This window comes from Mesoplodon bidens, assembly GCF_964165515.1.
Source record: "Mesoplodon bidens genome assembly, chromosome: 16".
Lineage (NCBI taxonomy): Eukaryota > Metazoa > Chordata > Mammalia > Artiodactyla > Ziphiidae > Mesoplodon > Mesoplodon bidens.
In genome coordinates, this window is record NC_138173.1 from 43,794,719 (window position 1) to 43,822,038 (window position 27,320).

At 44.7% G+C, this 27,320-nt stretch overlaps 1 protein-coding gene across 1 annotated transcript in view; it reads right to left on the reverse strand.

Annotated features, from left to right (window-relative positions):
• The window catches only part of SNX31 (sorting nexin 31), a gene marked incomplete at both ends in the record, with an annotated part of 63,814 nt that overhangs the window by 18,776 nt on the left and 17,718 nt on the right, over window positions 1–27,320 (reverse strand). The window contains 5 exons of the mRNA XM_081258523.1: window positions 2,486–2,578; window positions 10,765–10,834; window positions 14,336–14,423; window positions 15,387–15,477; window positions 20,007–20,117. Coding sequence (XP_081114649.1) covers window positions 2,486–2,578; window positions 10,765–10,834; window positions 14,336–14,423; window positions 15,387–15,477; window positions 20,007–20,117 — 453 coding nt within the window. The remainder of the gene's footprint in view (window positions 1–2,485; window positions 2,579–10,764; window positions 10,835–14,335; window positions 14,424–15,386; window positions 15,478–20,006; window positions 20,118–27,320) is intronic.

Below are 27,320 nucleotides of genomic sequence, written 5' to 3' on the forward strand. Positions count from 1 at the left end.
GTTGTGGCTTACAGGCTCTAGAGCTCAGGCTCAGTAGTTGTGGCACGGGGTTTAGTTGCTCTGTGGCATGCTGGATCTTCTCGGACCAGGGCTCGAACCCATGTCCCCAGCATTGGCAGGTGGATTCTTAACCACTGTGCCACCAGGGAAGCCCTGGCAAACTTTTCTGCAGAGCCACGTAGTAAATATTTTCGGTTGTGTGGGCATATGATCTCTATCGCAGTTACTAACCTCCTCCACTCTAGCACAAAGGCAGCCTTTGATGATACATGCATGAATGAGTGTGGCTGTGTGCCCGTGGACTTCATTTACACAAACAGTGGCCCATGGGCCACAGTTAGCCTCTCTCTGGTTTAGATCAAATGACTGCTCCTTTAGATTAATCTCACTCATTTTCAATTCCAAGTTTTCTTGTACATGTGCGTAAAATTAAGCAATAGCTGTTAACGTGTTCACTCCATTAGTAGAACTTCACAAACACTTAAATAATGCTGGTTTTTTTTTTTTTTTTTTTTTTTTTTTGCGGTACGCGGGCCTCTCACTGCCGTGGCCTCTCCCATTGCGGACGCGCAGGCTCAGCGGCCATGGCTCACGGGCCCAGCCACCCCGCGGCACGTGGGATCCTCCCAGACCGGGGCACGAACCCGTATCGCCTGCATCGGCAGGCGGACTCTCAACCACTGCGCCACCAGGGAAGCCCTCAATAATGCTGGTTTTATAGCAGTATTCTCAGATGCTTCAAGAGAAAATAATTTGTTAACTTGAATAATGGTTCAATATTTTTTCAAATGAAAAAAACCCCCCACACATACCCTGTCCCAAAGCAGTATAGACGAGTCTGACAAACAAGACATATTTTAACAAAAGAAATGGCCTCTGCTTCATTGTGTTATCTTATTTTATTCTTTATATTTGGTCAACCGCTAAAGCATTGATTTTGAACAAAATGCAAAGAAAATTTAGAGGACTAAATTCATACATTCAAAGTGAGGTTTTTAAAAGACCACTATCAAAATATTATGATAAAATCAGGTAAAACATTCAACATAGAAAATAAAATTTAGGGCTTCCCTGGTGGCACCGTGGTTAAGAATCCGCCTGCCAATGCAGGGGACATGAGTTCGAGCCCTCGTCTGGGAAGATCCCACACGCCACGGAGCAACTAAGCCTATGTGCCACAACTACTGAGCCTGCGCTCTAGAGCCCGCAAGCCACAACTACTGAAGCCCGCAGCAGAGCCCATGCTCTGCAACAAGAGAAGCCACCGCAATGAGAAGCCTGCGCACCACAAGGAAGAGCAGGCCCCACTCACCACAACTAGAAGAAAGCCCATGCACAGCAATGAAGACCCAACGCAGCCAAATAAATAAATAAATAAAACATTTTTAAAGAAAAGAAAAGAAAATTTGTTTTGTGGCAAAAATACAGATACAAATTTTGGTAGAGTAAAGCAGCATGGTTAAAAACGGCATTCTTACTAAATTAAGAAGTTTATAGAGCAGAAATGTCCTTAGAATTGGTAACTGTATCCAAAGTAGTAGCAATATGCTGTCCATCAAAATAGAAGCTGTAATTGTAAAAATTTACAAATACACAGAGAAACTGAACTTCAAAATTTCTCAGACAAAGCTGTGATGGAATACTAAGGGGGGAAATACTAAATCATGGCAGTATATGCTTTTTCTCTTTTTTTGCAGCTCATCAATAAAATTCTCATGGTAGACTTTGAAGAATTACTTTCTATATCAACCTAAGTATAAATGAGTCCTCTAAATTTGTTGGCATTTTCCTCAAAATCAGTGCTTTGGTGGTGAACACTGGTGAAGTATAAAGGATAAAAAAAAGAGACAACACAATGAAGCAAAGGCCATTTCTTCTGTTAAAATATGACTTGTCAGACTCGTATACACTGCTTGGGGGAATGTGAGTTGGTATCATATTTATGGAAGTTTTTAAAATGGACATTTAGAAATATATCCTAAAGAATAATAGAACATGTATTCAAAGACAGAGGATGTTGGCTGCTGTATTCAGGGACTTTCAGCCAGGAACCATACCAGGTGTTGGGAACACACAGAGTATGTATAAATTAGACTCAGTCCTGGGCTTCGTGGTGCTCACTGCCAACGTGATTTATAGCAGCAAATCCTGGAAACAACCTGACTTCCGATAATAGGAAATTGGTTAGCTAAATGATAACATAACTATAAAATGGAATACTCTGTGTCACTAAAAATGATGTTAAAGGTCTATATTAATTAACCTGGCAAAGAACTCACAATATATTGTCTGTATTTTTTAGAATCTTTAAACAATAAGCCTTTATTAATTTTATGAAAAGAAAAATCGATGAAGGTATTCTCATCTTTAAAAAGGCCCCATTTTTAGTGCTTCATGGGTTTATAAATTACAGAAACAGCTCAATTCCAGTCTGTTTCTTTAACTCCCTTCCAAGAGATTTCTCTTGGTGCAATATTTCATTCACCTTAGTTTGGTTGTCTTCTTTCTGGAGAGCCTCTAATTTCTGCCTCTGCACCTCTGTGGGTTTGGCCCATTCTTTTTCAATGTCCTGTATTGCCTTAAAACAATATAAGTTGTAAAATTAGCAAAATTAACAGAAATGAATTAATCTGACAAAAACATACTCGTGTATGAAAGGCTATGAAAACAGACCCAAGTGGACACATATAAGGATTTAGCATGTTATAAAGGTTACTTTTTAAATTAGTTGGATGTGGGAAGCAATTTCTCAATGGTTTGGGGACAACTGGTAGCACTTAGGAAAGAAAATAAAATTAGCTGTTTCCCCACACCACCCAATCAAATAAACACAGATAGTTTAAAGATTTGAACATAAAAAACATAAAAGAACCAGAAGAAAATAAAAGGTATTTTTATCTGATCTTGTGATAGGAAATACCTTTCTAAGATACAAAGATAAAATGTCATATAAATGAATGTATAATTACATAAAAATACAAAAACTTCTGTATATAAAACCACCAAGAACAAAACTAAGAAGCAAATGGCAAACCAGGGGAAATGACTGCATCATATGTGGCAAAGAGTTGATCTTATTTACGTAAACCAACAGAAAAAATGTAAACATCCCTAATAGGAAAATGGACAAAGGATATGTATCAGCAATTAATAAAAGGAATTCCAAATGACAAATATAGATTGAACCTCACTAGTAGTCAAAGAATCTGTTTGCCTCTCAAATTGGCAAAGACAAAAAATATATATAATATTCAGAGTTGGCAAGGGTTTGGAGAAACAGGAAGTTTCATATGGATCTGATGCAATTTAAACTGGTAAAATTTTATGGAGGTGACTTGGCATATAAATCTAAAGCCACCTATAGGCATGATAAACATAGATGTGGGGAAAATGTACTGATAAGGCTATTACTACTATTGTTTGTAATACTGAAAAATTTTCAACTATTAGTAGTGGCAAACACATGTATAGTGCTTACTATGTGTCAGGCAGGCAATGTTCTAATTGCTCTAAAACAAAAGTCAATCCCACCCCCTCCCCCTCTGGTAACTACTAATTTGTTCTCGGTATCTATGCATTTGTTTTTGTTTGGTTTGGTTTGTTCATTTATTTTATCACATTATTTATTGATTATTTAATTTATATTTCAGTGAAATCATATGGCATTTGTCTTTCTCCATCTGACTTATTTCACTCAGCAAAATACTGAGTGAAATACAACATGTCCATCCATGTTGTCACAAATGGCAGGGTTTCGTCTTTTTCATGGCTGAGTAGTATTCCAGCCAAGGAATGCTCAGAGCCACCAGAAGATGGAAGAGGCAAGGAACAGAAACTTCTTTAGCACCCTGAGAGGGAACATGGTCCTGCCAGCACCTTGATTTCAGACTTATGGCCTATGGAACTGTGAGAGAATAAATTTCTATTATTTTAGCGCTCCTCCCCACCCCCCACCCCCCACATAAAGAAAAAAGTCAACCCTCACAGCCACTCTATGAAATAGGTACTATTATGAAATACCCAAAAATAGGTGATTGAGTTTAGGTACAACCAAATTATAGCTTATGCTATCATTTAAAACTATATAGAATATTTAACAACATGAGGAAAGTCTGTGATGCATTGATACATGAAAAAATGTCAAGTTGCAAAATAAGGGCATAGTAGTAGATCCTGATATTTATAAAACAAAAAATATATGTAAAACAAAAGCCAAAAGACCTTGTATCCACACTTAGGAGTCAAAAAAATGGATGTACGTATGAGTGAAATGTAGTATACAAAATAAACACATCAAAAAAGTTGAGTTTATACGTATGATTGATTTAAGATTTGGGATGATGTTTACTTTTGCGCTCTTCCATATTTCCATATTTTTATAAGATGAAAACAATTTTACAATTGAAAAACAATTAAAGGTGAATATACTGTTAGGCCCTTTTTTTTTTTTTTTTTTTTTTTTGCGGTACGCGGGCCTCTCACTGTTGTGGCCTCTCCCGTTGCGGAGCGCAGGCCCAGCGGCCGTGGCTCACGGACCCAGCTGCTCTGCGGCATGTGGGATCTTCCCAGACCGGGGCACGAACCCGTGTCCCCTGCACTGGCAGGCGGACTCTCAACCACTGCGCCACCAGGGAAGCCCGTTAGGCCCTTTTTGCTCAGCTTTGGGTAACTGCCACCAGCTAGTGTTCCCAAACTCCAACTCCCTGATGGGCTGCTCAGTTCTGTTTCCTAATCTGCACTGATGATTTAAGCAGAACAACGCTGGTCTTAAAGAGAGAAATTACCTGAAGACAACTTAAGCCCTCAGCAATTTCTTCTGTGCTCTTCCTTTCTTTTCCTGGCATCCAGCCTCCCTTACCCCTTTATCCCGCCTGGCCCCAGGGCAGGCTCTGAGATCAGCTTTCCATCTCATCAGCTGCATACACGTAGCCTATGCTATGCTGCCATCATGCTTTAAAAGAGTTTTCCAGTGGTCCTCAGACTGCTAACACCTCAAGGAAAGAGCCTGAGTCCTTTACCTCAGTGTATCTTGTCCAATGTCTTACATACAGCAAAACTGCAAACAATTCTTTGCCAATTATCAGCACTTATTTATATCTTAGTCTGAATGTAAGTCTATGTGTCATGTCCCTCGTATCACTGAAGGACAGGTTATGCCTTATCTCTAAGAGGAGAAAGAAAAGCTGAATAAATTTTTGACGTTGCTCTTTAGGTTGGAGGAAAGGAGATGGATTTAGAGAGGAGAAGAAGAAGAACTACTATTTGTTGAGAACCTGTTTTACATAAGTTTTCTCATTGACTTTTTCCAAACGGTTCTGTGGGTTAGGAACATTTACCCCTATTTTACAGATGGGTAAAATCAAGGTCCAGAGAGGTTATGACTTTCAAGACAACCCAGTAGTAAGTGGCAAGGGTTGGATTAAAACCCAGATCTGGCCACTCCACCAATCCCTTCTCCTATTGCCCAAGACACTGAATTCTGACCATGTAGGCAGCTACACACCCCAAGGCTTTTTCCTTATTGCCAACTATTCTCAAAACTGAACCTAGATACCACACCAGAACGGAATCAGCATGGGTATGAAGAAGAAAACACCTTTTTCTTTCTAGAATTCTACTTGATCTTAGAGCCCTGTAAGGACTGTTAGAACAGGGCAACAATGTCAAAGAGAAACATGCCTAAAAATACAAGGTAAACAGCAATCATGGTGGTTAGTATGTAAGTACTAACCAAAGATACATCATTCATCATTAGAAGATCTGGGAGTCTCAAACACAGAGATTTACATGTCCTACAGGAGAGGAAACATAACTGTTTTTGTTTTACTACCTTTGAAAACCTTTGCTCCTGATTATGACTTCAGAAGTCATCACTCAAATGTATTATATACAGTACCTCACTCCAGGCAATGAGAGAGTCAAGTTTAGATAAATGTCTCTATTCAGTTATATGGTTCCCCGAAGACTGGCTGATGGAGACTCACGCGGAACCTAATTTTTAAAACTGCATGAAATCACGTAAGTCAAGGTTTTCATGAGCTTCAATCACACATATGCTAGTGCCCTCTGCAGAGGCTTTTGTAGGGAGAAATGGAGAGTGCAGGCCTTTTTAAACAAGGCATCAGCCACTCGGCTCTGGGTGTTTGAGGCTGAGCAGAGCAAGGCCAGGGATGCAGGAGCAGATCGGGCCCATACAAGGGCACTGAGCCATGGGGGTATTAGGAGGCTAGTGGTCAGCCCACACTCCCCTTATGATGCAGGGCTGGGCCTGCCTGGGGGAAGGGGCACCTTTTTCTAATTTGCACAAATTGTAAATGGGCCAGTGGTGGCCCTGCTGAATGTAGGCCCAGAATTGACTGAGCCTTCAGTATTTTTTAGAAAATCCAGAAACTTATACTTTTATATGCAATCTTCCATTTTGTTTAACGTCACTCAAATTTTTAAAAAGAGGGGCTTCCCTGGTGGTGCAGTGGTTGAGAATCTGTCTGCCAATGCAGGGGGCATGGGTTCGAGCCCTGGTCTGGGAGGATCCCACATGCCGTGGAGCAACTGGGCCCGTGAGCCACAACTACTGAGCCTGCGCATCTAGAGCCTGTGTTCCGCAACAAGAGAGGCCGCGACAGTGAGAGGCCTGCGCACCACGATGAAGAGTGGCCCCCGCTCGCCGTAACTAGAGAAAGCCCTCGCACAGAAACGTAGACCCAGCACAGCCAAAAATAAATAAATAAATAAATAAATAAAATTTTTTTTAAAAGAAGGAGGAAGGAAACACCTTGCGGTAGCCCACTTGGCTTGTGGGACATCACTGGACACTCTTGCTTTAAAAAAATTGAGAGTATTCCTTAATGGTTAATTATGATGGCACTGTTATTTATCAGAACTCCTCAGAACTTTTTCCATTAACTTTTTAAAAGGATGATTGCTTCTCACTCACATATCCTAAGCACCCAGAACACAATCTGTGCCCTTGGCCATTCAGAGTCTAGCTAGGGAGATAACTATGTGAACCAGTATTCACAATACCAGGTGCGGGCACCATAATGGAGGGCAGAAAAAAATACCATGGGGGCAGGGAGGGAGAAGGCAAGTAAGGCTTCCCCAAGGAGGCAGCACTGTGGTTCCCTCCCTCCTGCTGGCCTGGGGCCCCCTTTCCATTTCTCAGTGGCTCCCTGCTATTTGCAAGTCCTCTGCCAAGGTCCAGAGAGGCAAGTCTGAATAGGACCCAGCACTGATCTAATATCATTCAAGGAATGATAATGGCACAGGTTATTATGACATCAACTACAGTTTTTTGAAGACTTTGCCAGGCAAAGAGCTAAGGTTTGAATGTCAGTCTGTTAAAGCTGGAAGAAAACTTACTTAGAGACTATTAGTTCAGTCTCGTGGCTTCACAGGGAGAAATTGTAGTTCCAGTTCCAGAAGGATGAAGGGACTGTCCCAAGGTCACCCAGAGAGAGAGAGCCAGTGACAGAGCAAGGGATAGAATGCATTTTTTTTTTTTTTTTTTTTTTGCAGTACGCGGGCCTCTCACTGTTGCGGCCTCTCCCGTTGCGGAGCACAGGCTCCGGACGCGCAGGCTCGGCGGCCATGGCTCACGGGCCCAGCCGCTCTGCGGCATGTGGGATCTTCCCGGACCGGGGCACGAACCCGCGTCCCCTGCATCGGCAGGCGGACTCTCGACCACTGCGCCACCAGGGAAGCCCTAGAATGCATTTTTGAAAGTACAGTTCAGTGTGCTTTCCGTGAAGCCATCTTTGCCCCGGCTATAAGACGAGTGGTGCACACCTCCTTAATGACGACAGGCAAAGATCATATTGTGAGGCTAGCAGTTCCGAAGGCTCACTACTCTGTGCACCTGGAAGCCACGCCACAGAAACAATAGTAGAATTAGGTGATGCATTCTCAGTGAAGGATGTGCTGCCAAACAAACGGACACTAATAACGTATCCTAACAGCAAGAAGACAGTGGCGCAGAGCCTCAGTAAACATGTAAAATGGTAAATTATGTTCCAGCTCATGTAACAGGGGTGTAAGTACACTGAACATGGTTATACATGGATCAAAGCGGGATATGAAACGAGCTCAAAACTATATCCTAGGCATAAAAAATTCCATAGTGAACCTTAACTATTTAATAAGTGATATTTTGATTTGCCTTCTTAGAATTTAGAAGAGTTTCATGGAACTCATTTACTAGATGGCCTTGGTCTCTTAAAAAATCACCTAAGGAGAAATGTGTATTAAGGTTGTGAGTCCTGTGACATTCTGCCTGCTGGGGTCTGCTCTGTTCAGTCATACACCCAGGTTCTCTGCCCTGTGCTGAAAAAGCCAAGGTCCCTGTGTGGAGTTGGTGGTCTAATGGGGGAGATATATACACAAATCATACTCTATTTTGTCAAACTGATGATTCCGTTGGTTTTTCAATATGATGGTCTTGTGTGACACTAAGAAAAAACACAGCCAATTGAATTATAACACAGTGCCAGGTGGCAGTCCTGTGCAGTGCATGAACTGCTCATGCCAGTCTCTCCCAGCTGGTAATTGCTTTCATTTCTTCTGAGGCATGTGGCAAATTCTCTCACCTTCAGCAGCACTGCTCAGCCTGTGCTAGGCAGTCCTTTTGCTTAATCTTAGTATAAAACGGAGCAGTTTCCTCTCTCTGGGAACATAAAGCACCTGGTTGTTGCTTTGCGAGAAAATGTGAAACATGGAACTGCGGTCATTTCTTCAAAGATGAACATTTGCTTTTCCAGTATAAAAGGGAACCCTGCCACCCACTCTTTGCCTCTCTGTGTAAGCAATAACTCCCATTCCATGCAGAATCATACTCTATGAAGTTTAAATGACAATTAGACTCAACACATATGTCAACAACACACCTAATCCAACTAAAGGGAAAACAGTATGAACAGCTATGTATCAGTTAGCTATTGCTGCATAACAAACGACTCCAAAATGAAGACTTGCTTAAAATAATCCAATTAAAGCAATGTAATTGCTTAAAACAAAACCAGAAGCATGTGCTTCTCCTCTTCTATGCTCTTTCGTAAACCAAAGCATCAAAATCCACCCTTTCACTTTTTTGCTACAACCAAAGTACTGCAGGAGGTTCTATCAATGTTTCCTTGTCCCCTTGCAAAGCTCATTAAAAGTAATGTCTGACCCGACACTTCTCCTCTCCCTTCAATTTTACCTACTTAGTTTATGAAAAGCCACAGAGTACAGCAGCTTAGAACCGCACTACATAAAAGCCACCTGCAAATGTGTTAAATCCCTTTTCTAAATCCTCCACCTCTAAGCCTACTCAATCCTTTGTCCGCAAACGTTATTTTTTCTTTTTCTTAAAAATGCAGATGGTACCAACTGCCTGACAGAATTATTATGAAGCTTAAATGAAACAATGCATTTAAAACAGTTAGTACTATGAGGGGCCCCCCCAGGAGGCTTAATGCTAAGGTCATGCTGGGAATAGTTCTAGTCTCTGGAGATACAGCAGTGAACAAAACAAATTCCCAATCTCATGGAGAAATCATTCTAGTAGGGACAGAGACAGTAAACAAAAATGTTATATATAGTGAAATGGTGGAAATGCTAAGGAGAAGATAAAGCAAGTAGGTCAGGATGTGGGGTTTAGTCTGAGGGAATAGAAAACCGTGGGAGGGTTTGAACAGGCCAGGAAGTCAACCCACCATTCTGCTGCTTGAGAACAAACTGAGGGATAACCTCATGGAACACCTTAAAAGAAGTTTCCAAACCTCCCTCCCACAACTGGCAAGCCAGGCCTGGGAAAGGATCAGGCCTCCGAACATGCTGCCTCCTGAGGGTGAAGAGTGGCGGGGAGCTGGGGAAGCAGGCAGGAGCTGAGATGGGGGTAACCAGTGGTGCATCACAGAGGCAGCCTCTGCTGACCACGGCTGAGCAGAGCCTTCACCACATTAAGTCGGGCAAGGAAAGGAGGCCAAACACTAAATTTACTTTTCTGGAGACGGAGGGGCAGGGGTAAGGCAGGACCAGCTACATAATTTGCAGGGCCTAGTACGAAATGAAAATGCAGGGTCCCTCGTTAAAAAATTAAGAATTTCAAGATGGGACAGCAGAGCATTCAACAAGCCTGGGGCCGTCTGAGCACGGAGGGCAGGGGCAGTGCAGCCCCACAGGCCACTTGCCCATGAGGCTGGCCCCGGGGGCAGGTACGCTACTTGTTGGTTTCGGGAAAAAGAAGATTATGCTAAAGTGAGATTTAGGGACCATGCGTGACTTTAAATTAGCAGGGATATCCTTTCCGGGCTCGTGTAAATTAGCCTAGGTGATGGAGTATCAGCTGCCAATTCGGAGAGATTGTTAGAATGGGGTAGAACTCTCTTCCCTCTAAACTCTACTTCTTTAAAAATATTTATCTATTTATCTATTTATATTCTATTTATTTAGTTACTGTGGTTAAAATATACATAACATTTATCATTCTAACCATCTATAGGTATACAATTCAGTGGCACTAGAAACACTGACAATGCTGTGTAACCATCACCACTCTCTATACCTAAAACTTTTTCATCATCCCTAGCAAAAATTCTATACCCATTAAACAATAACGCCTCCCCTTCTCCCAGCCCCGTGTAACCTCTATTCTACTTTCTGTTTATATGAATTTGCCTCTTCTAGGTATGGAGGTAGAATTCTGAACTGCCACACGTGTTCTGTAATGGTTTCAAACTCAAAAGGCCTATAGTATCTGGTGTTCTGATAGCTCTTGGTTCGCCTCACCTGCATGTAGATCAAATCTACAGCTGCTCTGCAGTCCATCAGCCTGGCGTCGAGGGATGGATCCAGGTACCTGCATGATTCAGGAGCATTCAGTTAATTCATGACACGGCTAATGGACACACCTGGGAGTACATGCTCTCTGAAGTGGTGGTCCTCAACGCCTTGAACCAAGGCCCCTTCTTCTAGCAAAGCCACAACCCTCTGCTTGCCTAGTCTTCAACTGTCCTTCCATTTCTTCTGTTTCCTATTGTCCTTATATTGTAAGCTTACCTGGTGGGCTCTGAGAATAGAAATGCAAAAAAAAAAAAAAAAAAAATCTTGAAGGGAATGGTGCACATCGCTGTTCACACCCAGCTCCCCTCTTGGCCACCAAGTCTTCACGCCCTCTCCCCACCGGCAATTCCTGGCATAACGATCTGCCCTGTACCCACATCTATATCACTGCCCGGTACCCAGGCCACGTCATCTCTTGCCTGAGCTGCTCCGGTGACCTCCTCACCAGACTTTCTGCCTTGGTTGTGTTCCCTCAGTCCCACACTCCACATTCTAACTGGAGTGGTCTTCCCCAAGTAACTTTTCAGACCCTCATAGTCCCAGGAGTTACAGCATTTACCCTGGTTGCTCCCAAGACTCTAATGTCATTTCCAGTTCCATCTCTGGCCTCTCTCCCCTCCCCCACACTCTACATTCCGACCCTGTTTTCTCTTCTCTCCCTCCACCCCGAAGGCCACTCGCCTCAGCAGCCTCCTTCCCGGCCTTACCCGCCTCTCCCACAAGCTTCATCCTCATGTGCCCTCCTCTGGTCCCTACTCCTCAAGTCTGTGTTAGCAAACACCCCCCCGCTCCCCCCCCCACCCCGTACTTCCTCAGCATGCTGAGTTTATCCTGATTTCTGCTCTGATCAAGCTGATCTTGACACCAGGTGTGAAGACCCCTTAGATCAGTGCTGGGTCCTATTCAGACCTGCCCCTCTGGACCTTGGCAAAGGGACTTGCAAATAGCAGGGCCTCACGTCTGTCTAACAGCTCTAGAATTGCCAGGATGTTACAAGTGAAGTTACAAGTACTGTGTGAGCCCAGTGGCATGCTAAGAACCGACAGAAACCACCAAGAGAGGGTGCGCCAGGGCTGGTCTATCACCAGTCTGAAGGCACAGGTGAGCAGAATCAGGGCACTCAGCAGTGGAGGGGGTGGAGACAGTGGGATCGGCCTAGACCAGGAAAAGGATGAAAATGTTGCTTAAAGATCAGCTTCATTCTAGGGGCTGGGGAGGAGAAGCTGAAGTATTCCTCCCTGTATTCCACTTAGCTATTTCACCCCTTCTCCCCAGGTGCCCTGTGTGGCAGAGAATAGCAACTGTTGCACCAGAGTTGGAGAACTCCCAGACCCACCCCAGACTGGGGCCCTGCGAGGCCAGGGCAGGCACCCTCTGGTCTGGAAGGAACTATAGCATCTTTGGAGAGATGCACCAGGGAATTCACAGACAGAGAAAAATCCCTAAAACTTGACTAGGTCTCACTGCAAGGCCTCACCAGCTGGGAATCCCACAGCTAGTGTTAGTCAAGCGAGCCTCCCTGCTCCAACCCAATAAGACCTCACTCTTGACAGAGGGCCAGGCACCTGCGGGATCCTTTCTCCAGGCTCTCCCCTTCCAGGGACCTCATCCTCAGCTCTAACAGCTGAAGTGGGACCTCCTTTCCTCCCAGTCCCCAGGAGCAAAGGCAATCTGCCCAGATCTGAGATACAGGCTGGTGATGGGGTAGACATTTTGTCTTGCACTTATGATCCAGAAGTTATCTATTTAATGAAGACGTAGGCAAAGCCCAATTTCCAATTCAAGCTTCGAGGTGAGGGACAGAATCCCCATCTCTTCTTTGACCTCAAGTTCTCTGGAGAGCCCATGGACAAAACAGTCTAAGCCCCAGGGATTTGGGTGGGGGGTTACTATGATCATCATTATTATCATCAATATAAAATAATAAACATGACCAAAATTTATTGAGCATATAGGATTACTTCATTTAACCCTCACTATAATCCTATGAGATAGACCCTATTATTATTATTTCCCATTTTACAGATAAAGAAACTGAGGCTTAGAGAGCTTGAATAACATGACTAAAGTTCAGCTAAACCCTGCGATTCACATACTCAGCTCCCAGGAACAACTATGCTTAGCCACCTGTTATTATGGGCAGCTTCCAGAAGAATAACTACTCTCTAAACTCTCAGACAGAACTGCATCCTTTTCCCCTTCTCAGGGCTCCATGCCACAGGTTTTGACCATTTCTCAGAATACTTTTGAATAGCAGTATATGAACTTCTAGCCTTGCTGGGAATCTTCTTCCAAAATTCAAAGCCACAGCCTGGAGCTCTAGCAAGGCATCACAAGGTCAAGATATCTACTATTCCTCGATGTCAAAATGCCTTTCTTTAAAAACTTCTGTGTTCAGATTATAGATTAACTGGGCTGGGCAAGAGTGAGCCAAAGAAGCAATCCAATACAGCCACAGTAATAAACATTGGGAATTACAGATTAATTCCCCCATTCCCCCATTGTTATTTTTATTATTATTATTTTTTTGCAGTACGCAGGCCTCTCACTGTTGTGGCCTCTCCCGTTGCAGAGCACAGGCTCCGGACGCACAGGCTCAGCGGCCACGGCTCACGGGCCCAGCCGCTCCGCGGCATGTGGGATCTTCCTGGACCGGGGCACGAACCCACATCCCCTGCATTGGCAGGCGGACCCTCAACCACTGCGCCACCAGGGTAGCCCCCCCCATTGTTATTTTGTTTGTTCTTCAGAGGACCCCTTCTTTCTACGAGAAATAAAAGTATTTTCTGCAAAAATACTGCAGATTTTTTTTCCTAGATTGTGTCCTATCAACCTAGGAAAATATGTCTGGCTCTAGTAAATAAGCATGTATTGTTGGGATCCTTTAGGAATATAAGCCAAATACGTAGAGTTCAAATTCACTGTGGGGGAATTCCCTGGGGGTCCAGTGTTTAGACTCTGCATTTTTACCACCGAGGGCGGGTAGGTTCAATCCTTGGTCGGGGAATTAGGATCCTGCAAGCTGTGCGGCATGGCAAAAAAAAAAAAAAAAATTCACTGCGAATCGGCTGAGTCCACTCTTTGCCTTCAGGGAATACCACAGTTCAACAGATAAATCAGACTTGCTTGTAATCATCAACAAAGTCCTTCAATTAAATACAGTCAGTCATCTATTCCAAAGCAAACACACGACCTATAATTCCTCACCATTATCTGCTTCAATCCCCAATCCCCCTACCCACAGCCTTAACTTCATGGCTGCCATCCTCATGATAATATCCCTCAAGTTTTTAACTTGAGACCAGTGAAAGTCATCCTCAGCGTCCTATTCTTTAGGACAAATGTTCTGGTTCATTCGCTCCTTTCTCTTCCTCATTGCTTTCCTGGACCTTCCCCAAGCTCCTGAGCTCCCTGGAGCTGTCAGGCTGTGAGCTGGATGTGGGAGATTCTGACAAACTCTGATCTGCAAAGCTAAGATATCCTGAGATACCTTCTGTCACAATAAATGCTTACTCACCACTTCCTGAGTCCAAGCTTGAAGTTTTCCACTTCAGAACTGTGAAGGCTAACATAAGGGAGTTCAAAGTCCACCAATTTTTTAATGACTAGAGAAAGGGAAAAGAGTCTTATTGGTTGAAACAGCACAGATAGTTTTCATACAGTGCAATGCTTTAAAATGATAAAATAGAGCATTACTATTGGAAGAATAATTAATACTGTCTTGCATTTATATGTAATTTTTAACTTTCTGAAGTTCATTTAAAAAATAAGTAGCATTTGATTCTCATAAAAGACCAATGGCTTGAGTAGGGGACATTTTCACTGTGATACAGATGAAGAAACTGGGGTCCAGAGAGGTCCAGTGCCTTCACCAGCACACCACACAGCTCCTGGTGGCCAAGCTAACTTCCATCTCCAAATCACCTCCCCACAGCTTCTGAGGACATATGTAAACTACTCGAAGACAACTGATACCATCTCACAACAAAAATAATTGTAATATCTAGAAATGCACTGTAGAGAAAAGCAAAAGCTATATGAAACAATGTCATTGGTCACTATCTCACTGCATGTATATTTTTTAAAGAACCTAAGAACTTATTTATATCATGCACATTTCATAGCAAATATTCCTCAACAAGGAGATATTCCTTAATAAGGTCTGATGGGATCTGCTGATGCCCGGAGTCCAGCACTCCATCCACAAGGGTGTTGTGGCGTGGCTGGAGAGCAGCCCCCAGCGTGCAGGGATAAAGGTGCACCGGACAGCAGCGCTGGGGCTCAGGAGGCACAAGAGGAAGTGTGGTTACTGGAGAGAACTGATGTCTTGTTCCTGACCATGCTGCCCCTCTGGAGCTGCTCACCCCCAGCTCACCTTGAACAAAGGCACAGCCCCCCATCCCCAAATGTCCGGTTCAGGGGCCGAGAGTCGTAGTAGAGACCACACACTGGGGCGTCCCCCTGGGGGGTGACTGGCCCCTCAGCTGCAACCCCGCATCTCCTGGCTGAGTGCCTGCCCACACCTGCCCACCCCATCTCAGGCTGCCTGCATTTCCTTCTCTCCTTACCAGACAGCTTGCCCTCTTTGTAAGACCGAATGAGAAATAGTCCAAAGTATCCCAGCAGCTCCTGACACAGTCCAATTTTGTGTGATACCACCTTTAACCAAAGATGAGAAAGAGGAGGGAAAAGTTATGAGTGTCCACCTGTAAATATCAATAAAAAGAGCTTTAAGGGGCCAGTGGGTATTAAGAGAAATCTTTCCTGAATCTAAAAATGGTATATACTTATTTTAGAAATTTTTTAAAATTACAGGGAAAAAAATAAAAATCAGTCCCCCCAACAATGGACATGAACTGGCCCCAGCTGAGACTGGTTTGTCCCATCTGGGATAAGGACTCGTCTCCCAGATTGGTTTGGTCTCTATTGTCCACTGGAGGGCAGTAGCCATTCTCCAGGATCATCAGCCCTTCTGTAATACCTGCCCCTGGGGCCCACTCTCCAATGTACCTTCCCTGGGGGCTGGATTACCAGATATTGGGAAAAGGGATGTTCCCCACCACTGGCTGGCATATAAAAGTATACAGGCTAATGTCCGCCTATGACACTCCAGGCCTGCTTCTCTCTGATGTCTGCTGTGATGCTCAAGTCTAATTTATGTGGCTTTTGCTCAGTGAAACCTCAGATCCCGGGCACAGGCTGCCCTCATTTCATATTCCTCTTTGACCTTTATCTCAAACAGCTTTCATTTCAACACCAGTGTTTTCGTTTTTACCAACTGGTCATGAGGCTGTAACCTCGAAACATTTCACATCCATTCACCCTCCCTTAGTAGGAACATTCATGCTTCCACAGGCTCTTTCCTCTCCACTCAGCCAGCCCACCCCCTCTTTAAGGCTGGGTTCCTGGGTGATTTCTTTGCATGCCTAGTCTGAATTTGCTAGATCACCTCTGCAACCCTCTGCGCGGGGGTCCACCTGTATGGCTCTGTGCGTGAGCTGACCCCTTGACCATGGCTCCAAGTTCTCAAGTTGGCAGCTGTACCAGGCTGAAAGGGGTACTTTCTTGTCCGAGGTCTGTAAATTACCTTGGGAGACAGTCTGATTAGGTGGATGGTATGAGTAGGTGTTCTAGTATAGCTCTGAAAATGAAGAAGAGCCTGGGAACTTTTCACAACTTTTACTCAATGTTTATCCCCATTCTCCTTCTTTCTACCTTACTCTCTTCCCCATGCCCTTGCAAAACAAAAAAACAAAACAAAGCAAAACCCTGAACCAAAACACAGGGCACCTCTGTGTGTGGGGCTGAGTGTGCACCAGTGGTAACATTGCAAAGTCGTCTTCTCCTAGAGTAAACATGAACCCATGCCCACTCAAATTAGATTTCTCTCTTCTCTGACTCATTCAGTGAAAACAGCAAGCTTACATGCCAAGGAAGATAGAGGAGTGGGAACGGAGACACTTTCTATAATTTATAAAGACATAAATACAGACACCTTTCGAGGACGAGAAAGCAGCACAAAAAGAGACACAATAGTATTTCCTTCTTAGCAAATGTTAATGATGCTTCAAGACACAAACACCACCAATAAAACTACATTAGCACAAATGCATAGAAAGCAAAAAAGAGATTTTAGTTTGTTGCTGGTCCTTAAAGAGCCCATCAGGGGCTTCCCTGGTGGCGCAGTGGTTGAGAGTCCGCCTGCCGATGCAGGGGACACGGGTTCGTGCCCCGGTCCGGGAAGATCCCACGTGCCGCAGAGCGGCTGGGCCCGTGAGCCATGGCAGCTGGGCCTGCGCGTCCGGAGCTTGTGCTCCGTGGCGGGAGAGGCCACAACAGTGAGAGGCCCGCGTACCGCAAAAAAAAAAAAAAAAAGAAAAAAAAAAGAAAAAGAAACTAAAGAGCCCATCAGGATGGCTGGAGAAGCAAAGTGAGCATGGTGACAAGTATGCTTGAGAAGATACGGACAATAATTTTTAACTACAAAATGTACGTTACATTTTGATGTCAGCTAGAGAATTTCCCAGCCCCTGGAAGAGAATTCACATCTGTGCCTGGCCAAGTGCTCACTTTACCTTATACAGAAACTCCTTTACTTCATTTTACCTCCACTGCTAATGATGTCCATGCTATGGATTTGAATTTCTCACGAGCCAATGTGATGGAAGAGGGGAAGGACATTTTTCTGAGGTTAATGTACCTCATTCAACTTCTGCTGTCAGTTACAAGGGGAACCGGACAAAACAAGTGGCACCGTGGAACCCTAGACTTACTGCCCTACTCAATACTTATTCAGCACTCCCTCTAACATCATACCAATAATGATAAAGAACCATACTCACCACTGCTGATGGATCGTGAGCTATTGCTCTAATTACTTAGACATCATTTCAAAAAATTAAATAACTTACCCAAACTCACATGTAGCAGCTCTGTAATTTGAATCTGGGACTTGTCCTAACCCCAGCAGATAGGAGACCCCATACTCCCACCAGCAGCCATCTTCAGCTACAGTTATGTCTGGTTTGGCCAGCGAGCCCAGTGCGTGTAAAACATATCAATAATGGTGGCCTTGGGCAGGGCAGCTACTCTCCAGTTCTCTGTAGGCCCAACCATTTCCAAATGAGCTTATATCCTACAGCTGCACCCCTGACTTACCTGCCTGGCCACAGAGTACCTGAGTTTGTGGTCCCTACCCTCACTATTACTGTCTTCTCCTCTTTCTTTTATGTGTCTATCTCCCACTTTGTAAGTCCTGGGAGGGCAATTTAGCGAACTGTGTTTTGTGTTTTGGGGTCTCTTGGTATAAATCCACTCAAGTGTTAAGCATCAAGGGCCCTTGATAATTTCTAGAAACATCATTCTAGAAATCCGTACAGATTAGCAAGACTGGAAGCAGGGAGATTAGTTTGGGAGCGGCTAGGGGCATGGGGATGAAGAGGAGAGAGACTTGGGATGTAGTGTCAGTAGGATTTGGGGGGTGAAGGAGGAAGACCCAGGGTAACTTGTCAATGGATGGCCTCAGCAACCAGGTGGCTGCTGATACCGTGCAACCAGGTCACAATCCAGGAGCCAAGAAAAGGGTGTATGTAGTGACTTGAGTAGGAAGAAAGGTGCAAAATAATCATTCTCGAGCAGAGCAAGATCTAGAGAAGGAGTATTTCCTAATCTGGGGATTCAACCAGGAGGGCGTATGTGGGCTCAAATCTCCAGGCTGGTAAGGGGAGCCATAATGCAGGAGGAAGGTCCCACAGTCTCAGGTAGAGGCAGGCTCAAGAGCTGGGAGCCCAGGAGGGAGCACTTCCGGTCATCGGCTCAGAAGGTGGCAGACACCAGGACCCTAGCACAAGAAACTTCCATCCTTGGAAAGGTCCTAGAAACTTTCCGACTTCCTCCTGTTTATAACTTCTTATTCTCCCTTGAATGTTTCTCTGGAGGATTAGAATTTGTGAAAGAATTTCAATCTAAATGGAACCGGAGGATATAAGATGGAAAGCCCCACAAGTGTGCCTCAGGAAGACAAGACTTAAGGACTGAGAGGCTGGTTTCCCGTAAATGCCTAATTCACAGAAAACAGATAATATTGGAATTTTCTTAAATGATAGGGAGTTAGTCCGGGGTTGCTTCGTATCAGTCTTGGGAAATTTTGCTTATGGTTTCCAGAGACCCAAACAAGATATGACCCAGGTCAGGTTGGTCTCACAAAATAAGTGGAATTGAGCTTTGTTTGTGTGACCGGACCGGTTTTGTCTGCTGGGGGAATTTTCAAATCTGGTCTCCGTTTGTTCTGATTTCAGTAGACTCTCCCCTCTTTACATCCCCGGCCCATAAATAAAGCCTCCCCCAAACCCTCAGCGGACACGTGGGCAGCCTTTCCAGCTTTCACGTCCCCAGCTGCAATTCCTCTGCTATCCCTAAACACACTCACCTCCTTGACAGTTTTGAGCTGCCTCATTTAACCTTTTTATTTAAGTTGACAAACTAAAACCCTCCAAAGGCAAGGGACCTGGGAGCTGGCCCTAGAGCAGTGTGTGGGTGAGAGAAGACGGAGTCCTCTCTGAAGCCCAGCTCGAGGAAGGAAAGGCCTCTGGGACAGAGCTGGTAATGGCTGCATCTGGAGAAGGAAGGATGCTTTCTGGGTCTCGTCCTCTGAGTCCTCAGAGAACCGACCAGAACTCAGTTCTGGCCCTGTGGACCCAGAATTAGAAGTGCTGGGCATTGGTTTCAGGGGTTTTCCCCTGTGAGGGAGGAGGGACCACTCTTTCTGGCTTTGACAACCCCACGGTCACTCTCTGCCAGAAGCTGTCACCAGCCCACCTGGGTAGTCTCATCTGGGCTCCACCCTCCTTCCTGCTCCCAAGTAGGGACACCCCGTAATAAAGCACTTGGCATATTTGCAGGGCACATCCCTGGCTGAGTTCCAGAGAACCAACAGCAGCCTAAGCAAGGACCTGGAAAGGTCCTTTCCCCCACAGAGGGGGGAAAAAACCCAAAGAGACCCTGGGGATTGGCTGTAGCTGAGATTCCTCCATCAGTCTGTCAGAAGAAGCCAGCATCTCTACAGATAAGTCATCCAGAGTAAAATGATAGGCAGGAAGCTTCTGGAAGGTAACTGAATCCTAGTCCCTGCCTTCAAACAGAATGATTCCTAAATTCAGTTCTGGGGCTGGAATTTGGATAGAATTTACCTCTAGGACTCTTTCGGCAGTATCTGATGTTAGAATTTCGACTTTAATGCTCCTTCCATCGGGCAGAAATATATCCAGAGACGCTTTCTTGGTAGTGATGCTAAATGTGTCCTATAAGCAAAAGGAAGCACAATAAGCTTTGGCGCCTTTCCGTGGGGCACATTGAGGCAGGAGACAGTCATCTTCCTCTCTGTGGGCCCTTGGGGCATACAGTATCCAAAGCAAATGAAAGCCAAGTGCAGAGATTTGGGGGACTGGTTTTGGGGGTGGGGTGGGGGTGAGGAGAGGGTGGAGAGGAGCTCAGGCAAAGCAATGACATGCAGCTTGAATAATTTCCAAATAAACAAGGCATCTGCCTTAGGAAAAAAGCTTTTGAGAAAATCATCCACGTGACTCTTGGTCATCGCAGATTTTAACTCATATTGAATATTGCCAGGCATCCCTAAAAGTTTGTAATATGCACTAATTTATGGTTCTGCTGCAGCAAAACTCTGAAGCTGCAAACTCTGAGGCCTGTGTGGGGATCAGGTCTCTATCTGGTGAATGGGCACCCAGCTAAGGGGCCAACACCCCAGCTCAGCACAGCCCTGCCTGCACTTTCGCATTCTGGCCTTCTGTGAGGGGATGCGTGTGTGCCAGAGGGGACTGCGAATCCAGGGACCTGTGAACCTCTCGGATGGAGCATTCTAGGATGTCAGAGACATGCTACAGACAGGGGAAGCCCGTCCGAGTTCAGGAAAGCGCGAGGCTGAGGTTGGCACTCAGTTACCATAGAGATAGTGACCCTGGCGGGGAGGCAGGGCCAGTGGCTGCCCACACGGGCCTCCAGGGCAGCTGTATCTGGGCGTGGCTGTTCTCAGTGCCTCTGAAAGGGACCCTGTCAGTCTACAGAGCTGCTTGTCTCTGGGAGGCTGATCCCGGTCACAGTGTTCTCATCTCAGGCTCCACGATGGACTAAACCCTGACGCAGCCACTGCATGCAATGCGTTCACTTCTCTCCTAGGCATTTAGAACAGCACTAGTGACGTGTCATCCTTGGGAGAAATGAGAAAAGAGCCATTCAAATCATTTTCTGTGTTCTGAGCCTGCTATATAAGCCAGAATATTAGTAATTAGCAACACAGTGTGTGGGGATGGGGGCAGGGGGGATAGGGGGAGAGGCAGTATCTCTTTTTAGTGACCAGAAAATTTACATCTAGGTCACCTCCTTCCTGGTATCGGTTTGGGGGAGGGAAGATCCTGATGACTGATCAGAAGATTATTGGGGGATCACGGGGTTGGGGCTCAGGTCAGCTGACCAGGTGAGACCCCCTTTCCCCTCAACAGGCAGCACCTCGCCCTCCTTAGTCCTCCTGACCACCCCCTGCCATTCACAGACACAGCGGATTAGGCACCAGGCTTTGTAGGGAACCGGGAAATCCAACAACCCAATCGCACCGCCCAGGTACCTCAAAAGGTCCATCATGTTAGTGACAGGCTTATTTCTTCCTAATTTTGTTATCCAAGGGCAAGCTTTGACTTTAAATCTTAACCACGCCTGCCCTGAACCCACTTACTTACAATCACTAAATGTCTATGATTCTGAACCTAAGTACTTTAGAAGAGAAATGCTGCTGTTTCCCAAATTCAAAGGTTCGTCCACAAAAGCAGCAGTTTGTGAATGTGTTATATCCACATACACAGGCAACTTGTAGAGATAGCATCTCATTTATGAGTAAATATAATATCTATGTATTTATTACATACAAATATATTGTTAGATCACGATACTGATAATTGTGCCCTGTGCTAACTGCTTCACATATATTGACAGTAGCGCATGTAATTCTCATAACAACTCCATGAGGGATATACACTTATTAAGCCCCCTTTTTCAGATGAAGTACAAGTCTACAAAGGTTAACTTACTCCTGCAGGACAGACTGCTAGGTGGTGGCAGAGGCAGGATTCAAGGCCAGCTCCTCATGACTCTACAGCCTGGGCTCAACTAGGTTGGACTTATCTCCTGGCTGGTCCAGCATTGCCTTGCGGTGAATGTTTGTGTCCCTCCTCCCCCATTCATATGTAAGCCCTAACCTCCAATGTGATGGTATTTGCAGATGGGGCCTTTGGGAAGTCATTAGGGTTAAGTGTCCCTCATGATGGGATTAGTTTCCTTGTAGGAAGAGACACCACAGAGTTTGCTCTCTCTGCACACACACACAAAGAATTGATTTCTCACAGTTTTAGGAATTTCTGTTCTTTAAGATTCCCAGTATGGGCTTCCCTGGTGGCACAGTGGTTGAGAGTCCGCCTGCCGGTGCAGGGGACATGGGTTCTGTGCCCCGGTCCGGGAAGATCCCACATGCCGCAGAGCGGCTGGGCCCGTGAGCCATGGCCGCTGAGCCTGCGCGTCTGGAGCCTGTGCTCCGCAACGGGAGAGGCCACAACAGTGAGAGGCCCGCGCATTTTTTTTTCTTTTAAATGATGCCATTTTTAACTCCCCCGCCAAAAGACCCACAAAAGTTGTTCAAGAAAGTAAAGGTAATCATAAACATTATTTGTTCAGTAGTAAGAAATATTTCTGTATTATAATGACCAAAATACTGACTAAGGATTTAATTTTTTTTTAATTGTAATATAACAAAATTGGGGAGAAGAGGGGAATGAAAGAAGGTGATACAAGAAAGCTGAATCCTCGTCCCCCATAACAGGCAGTCAGTGGATAATGTCTTCAAATTGAAGAACAGGGGAAAGAGATGTATATCATTAACCTCTAGATATTTAAATATCTAAAGAAAAAGCTAAAAGATTTGAAAGCCATTGCCTCTGGAAAGCAGGAGATGGTTATAGTGTAGTCCTTTCTAGCACTATTTTACTTTTAAATCCTTTGTAGCACCAGTTTACCTTTAAAACTATCAGCACATTTTGCTTTGATTAAAAAAATAAACATTTTTAGAGCAATACGGTAAACAGGAGAAATAAACCATTGAAAAACCTTTGTATTATGAGATAAAAGCAAGTGAACAACAGATAAAACATTTGGAGTGGTGATCAAGGAGGAATTTGGCTCTATTTGTGATATTTGAATTTTACTTGTATATATATAATTTATAAAATGTAAAAGCCATACAAAAACGCAATTAGAGGAAAAAAACCAAAGTGGTGGGTTCGGATTGTAGGAAAACAAAACTTAACTCATCTTGATCTAGGGCAGATCAGGAATTAAAACACACAATTCACAGTAGTAAATGGAATGCATTTATCTTTAAGAAACTTAGAAATTCTCCAGTACCATGGGCTGCCTTAACACATTTTGAAACATGTGCTAATTCTTTTCAAATCGAATGTAACACCCTGAGAAATTGTTTAATTTATCAAAGAAGCTCCATCAGTGTGCTTTATTGATACTCTGCTCTGAGGCAGAAGAATGTCTGGTAGCCACGGTGCTTATCTTGAGCTTTATTATCCAAGAAAATCCATATTTGGACTCGCTAACCTCTAAATTTCCATCACACTTAATATTCGGCCCTAATCATTTCACTCCAAGGGACACGGAAAACATTCTTAAGAGGAAATGGGGAAACAGTCATTTCCTAGAGCCCCCAGAGCTATGGTGGGCAACACCTCCCAGATACATAAATTGCCCCTAACTTCCCAAGTATACAAAAGCCATTCCAAATACCTTCTTAGTCTCCTTTTTCTCAGACATGTTGTCCACACTTTAGATTAAGAACCAGGAACATAAAAAGTCTTCAGTCTAAAGACTTTGGTTTTGCCTTTTCAAAAGTCCCTTCATCTCAGAGGCAATTGCAGGGCAAAAGCACAGAGCATGGTAAGTCGGGCGCGGGGGTGTGGTGGTGGAGGCTAGACACACACAACAAGGGGTACCTGGCAGGGGGCGGGGCTGGGGGGCTGCCACCACTCTAGAAATATCTCATGACATCAGTGGATCCAGGCTCGCTGGGCTTCCACTTATGAAGATGTGGGTCCTTGACAAATTACTTAACCTGAAAAAGAGACACTAACAGCACCATCCTCATCAAGTTGTGAGGGATAAATGAGATACCACACAGAAAGCACTGGGTCTGGTCCAGATTGAATGCCCTGTAGAGGCAACCCCCTCTGATGACTGCAGCTTGCCTTTGGCCATCCTTGATAGAGGCTCCTCGGAAGGCTCCTAGGTGGTCACATGTATCCATGTTTCTCACACAGTGTGTCCCTGCCCAGAGACAGGAAGATGTGCTTGTACTTGCTGAGTCCTGGGGAGCCACGCCCGTGAGCGTGTGATTATTTAACAATAACCACTGGGAAACTGCAGGCCAGGCACTCATCAAAGGCAGTGAAAATATTTAGGTGGGGTCTGTATAATATTGAGGTGGGGAAACTTCCCAATCCCTGCTCCTTGGGCTCCTTTAATGGTCTGGCAGACCCACACCTCACCATCTTTGAAGAAGTTGAAAATGGTCCCAAGCCTAGACAACTGGGTTTTCAGAGGGGCTGTCTCTGGTGAACACTGGGTCTGGTCAGGGAGGAGGGAAGCAGAGGTACAAAGATGCAGCGGGCAGGACTCAAGCCACATAGAAGCTGTGTTAAAGAAGCTCATCAGGAGGCACTAGGCAGGTCTGGGAGCACAACTCTGGGCCCATTTGACACCACCTAGTGTCTGGAGAGAGATGTGCTGGCCCGCCATCTTTGCCGGAAGCAATCTCTCAGCAGGCCGGGGAGAGGAAAAAGGACTGGCGTTGGTAATAGCAGGAGGACCTCATAAGTGTTATAACATTGGCCAGATTACATTTAAGTGCCTTAAGAGCACTGGCTCACTTAATCCTCTCAACAACACTAAGAGAGGAGCCATTCTCCCCATTTTAGAGATGGGGAGACTGAGATACAAAGAGACTAAGTAAACACAAATCCAAAGTAGGGCAGCCAAAATTTGAACCTTGGCCATCTCACTTTGAGCCTGCACTCCTAACCACTAAGCCAGTTCTGAGGCTGATTAGTCAGCAGGATGGTTGAAGATGTGATCTTGATAAGAGGAACTGTGGTTTGGGTTTCACTGCAGACATGCTGCTCTGGCCTGGGGCAAAGTGTTAGTGAGAAAGTCCTCAGAAATGGAGAGGCAAGATCCAGAAGTACGGCAGACAGGTTCCACCAACTCAGCTCCAGCAACTCCCAACACCATGGGTCAGCCATCAGCTGGCTCACTGAATGCACCCCCTTCAAAGTTGAGGATCACCCGGGAAGAACCAGAGGCAAAAATCCCGCAAGAAAGGAGGAAAGAAACATGACCAACTAAGGATGAAAAATATATCCCCCCCAAAATTGATGCCACCAAGGAGATGAAAACAATGGCTGTGTTAATCAAAATAAGGCTTCTCTGAACTCAGACCTCAAAGAACAGATCAAGGTCTCAAAAAAGAGGTAAGCGAATAGATGTGAAAGGAAGCTGGCCAAGTTCACGGAAGCAACAGAAGCGAAAAATAAAGCCACTGCAAAAGTGAAAATCTCATCAGAAGAAGCAGGAAGAGACGCTGCAAAATGCGGCGGGGGCAAAAGGTTTCTGTGCAGTTATACAGATAAAAAAATACTGAGAGCACTAAAATCAAATAAAACAGATGTAGAGAACAAATGTATGGACACCAAGTGGGGAAAGGTGGGGTGGGATGGATTGGGAGATTGGGATTGACATATATACGCTAATATGTATAAAATAGATAACTAATGAGAACCTGCTGTATAGCACAGGGAACTCTATTTCAATTCGCTGTACAGTAGAAACTAACACAACATTGTAAAACAACTATATCCCAATTAAAAAGAAAGAAAGAAAGAAAGGAGGAAAGAAAAACACATTAAAAAAAAAAACTCCTTTAAATTATCAGGAAAAAAAGACACTCAAAACAAAGCTCCAAACACTGCCACCCTCTGAATGACTTTTAGAAAGCATTGAAAGCAAAAACCATAATGCACACAAAGATGACAGAACCACGGCTGACTGCACCTCCATGCATTCGCACAGAATGACTTGCAAGATGTAAACTTTGAGAAACAAGGTTCAGAAAGTGGGTAGAGTGTGCGCTTATCTGTAAAGCAAAAAAGGATATGCATACATATGAATGCTTGCATGTGCATGGAAATGTGTAGAAGGGACATACATTAAACTGTAAACAACAGTTGTCTCTGAGGGGGACGCCTGGAGACCCGTGGTGGGAGCAAGATTACTTTCATCATAGACCCTTTTGTGCTGTTGGAATGTTACCACCAGCACCGCCTCAAAAACAACGTTTTCAAAGAAAAGAAAAGTATATACATATACATATATATATATACACACATACCATTAAGTGTATGTGAAAGTACGAGCAATTATACAATGGGAGGGGAGGCTCTAGGGGCATTTCTCAGTTGGCTGGGCCAGTAAGTTTGTCAACACACTTGAACAACTGAGTAAATGCAAATTTGCTCCCAGTTTTTACACGTCTGATCAAGGTACCATTCCTCCCTGACCTAAGGAGCCAGCTCAATAATATCACGTCATTGTGCAATTTCAATCCTTTTGAAGCTCTTCCATTTAGTCAAGAATGTACACGCAGGGCTTCCCTGGTGGCGCAGTGGTTAAGAATCCGCCTGCCAATGCAGGGGACACGGGTTCGAGCCCTGGTCCGGGAAGATCCCACATGCCGCGGAGCAACTAAGCCTGTGCGCCACAACTACTGAGCCTGTGCTCTAGAGCCTGCGAGTCACAGCTACTGAAGCCTGCATGCCACAACTACTGAGCCCGCACGCCTAGAGCCTGTGCTCTGCAACAAGAGAAGCCTGTGCACCACAGCGAAGAGTAGCCCCCACTCGCCGCAACTAGAGAAAGCCCGCGCACAGCAACGAAGACCCAATGCAGCCAAAAATTAATTAATTAATTAAATCTACATATTAAAAAAAAAGAATGTACATGCAGGCAAAATGTTCCTATGTGTACCACCTGAATGGGTGCTGTGCTAAACAAATGTACTTGGCCAAGTTCCAGCCTCTAGGGGACAAGAGGCCAGTTGTTCTTTAGACCAACAAAGGAAAGGGTGTTGCTGTCTGTCATTCTGTTGAGACTGAATTTTCTCCATGATCCGTTTACGATAAAGTTAGGAGCAGAGAATATACAAGTGATAGCTGGCATGGCTATTACTGCTGTCCTGAGGTCTTCACTGTGGCACACTTGGAAGTCCCAGCTACAAAAGTAGGGTCCCACAATTGTCATGGGGGCCCTTAATGGTAAAAGGTTCTCTTCTCCATGGCCAGTTTTGAGATGCACAATGTTAAGCTACAGGAAAAAAGGTATCTGCT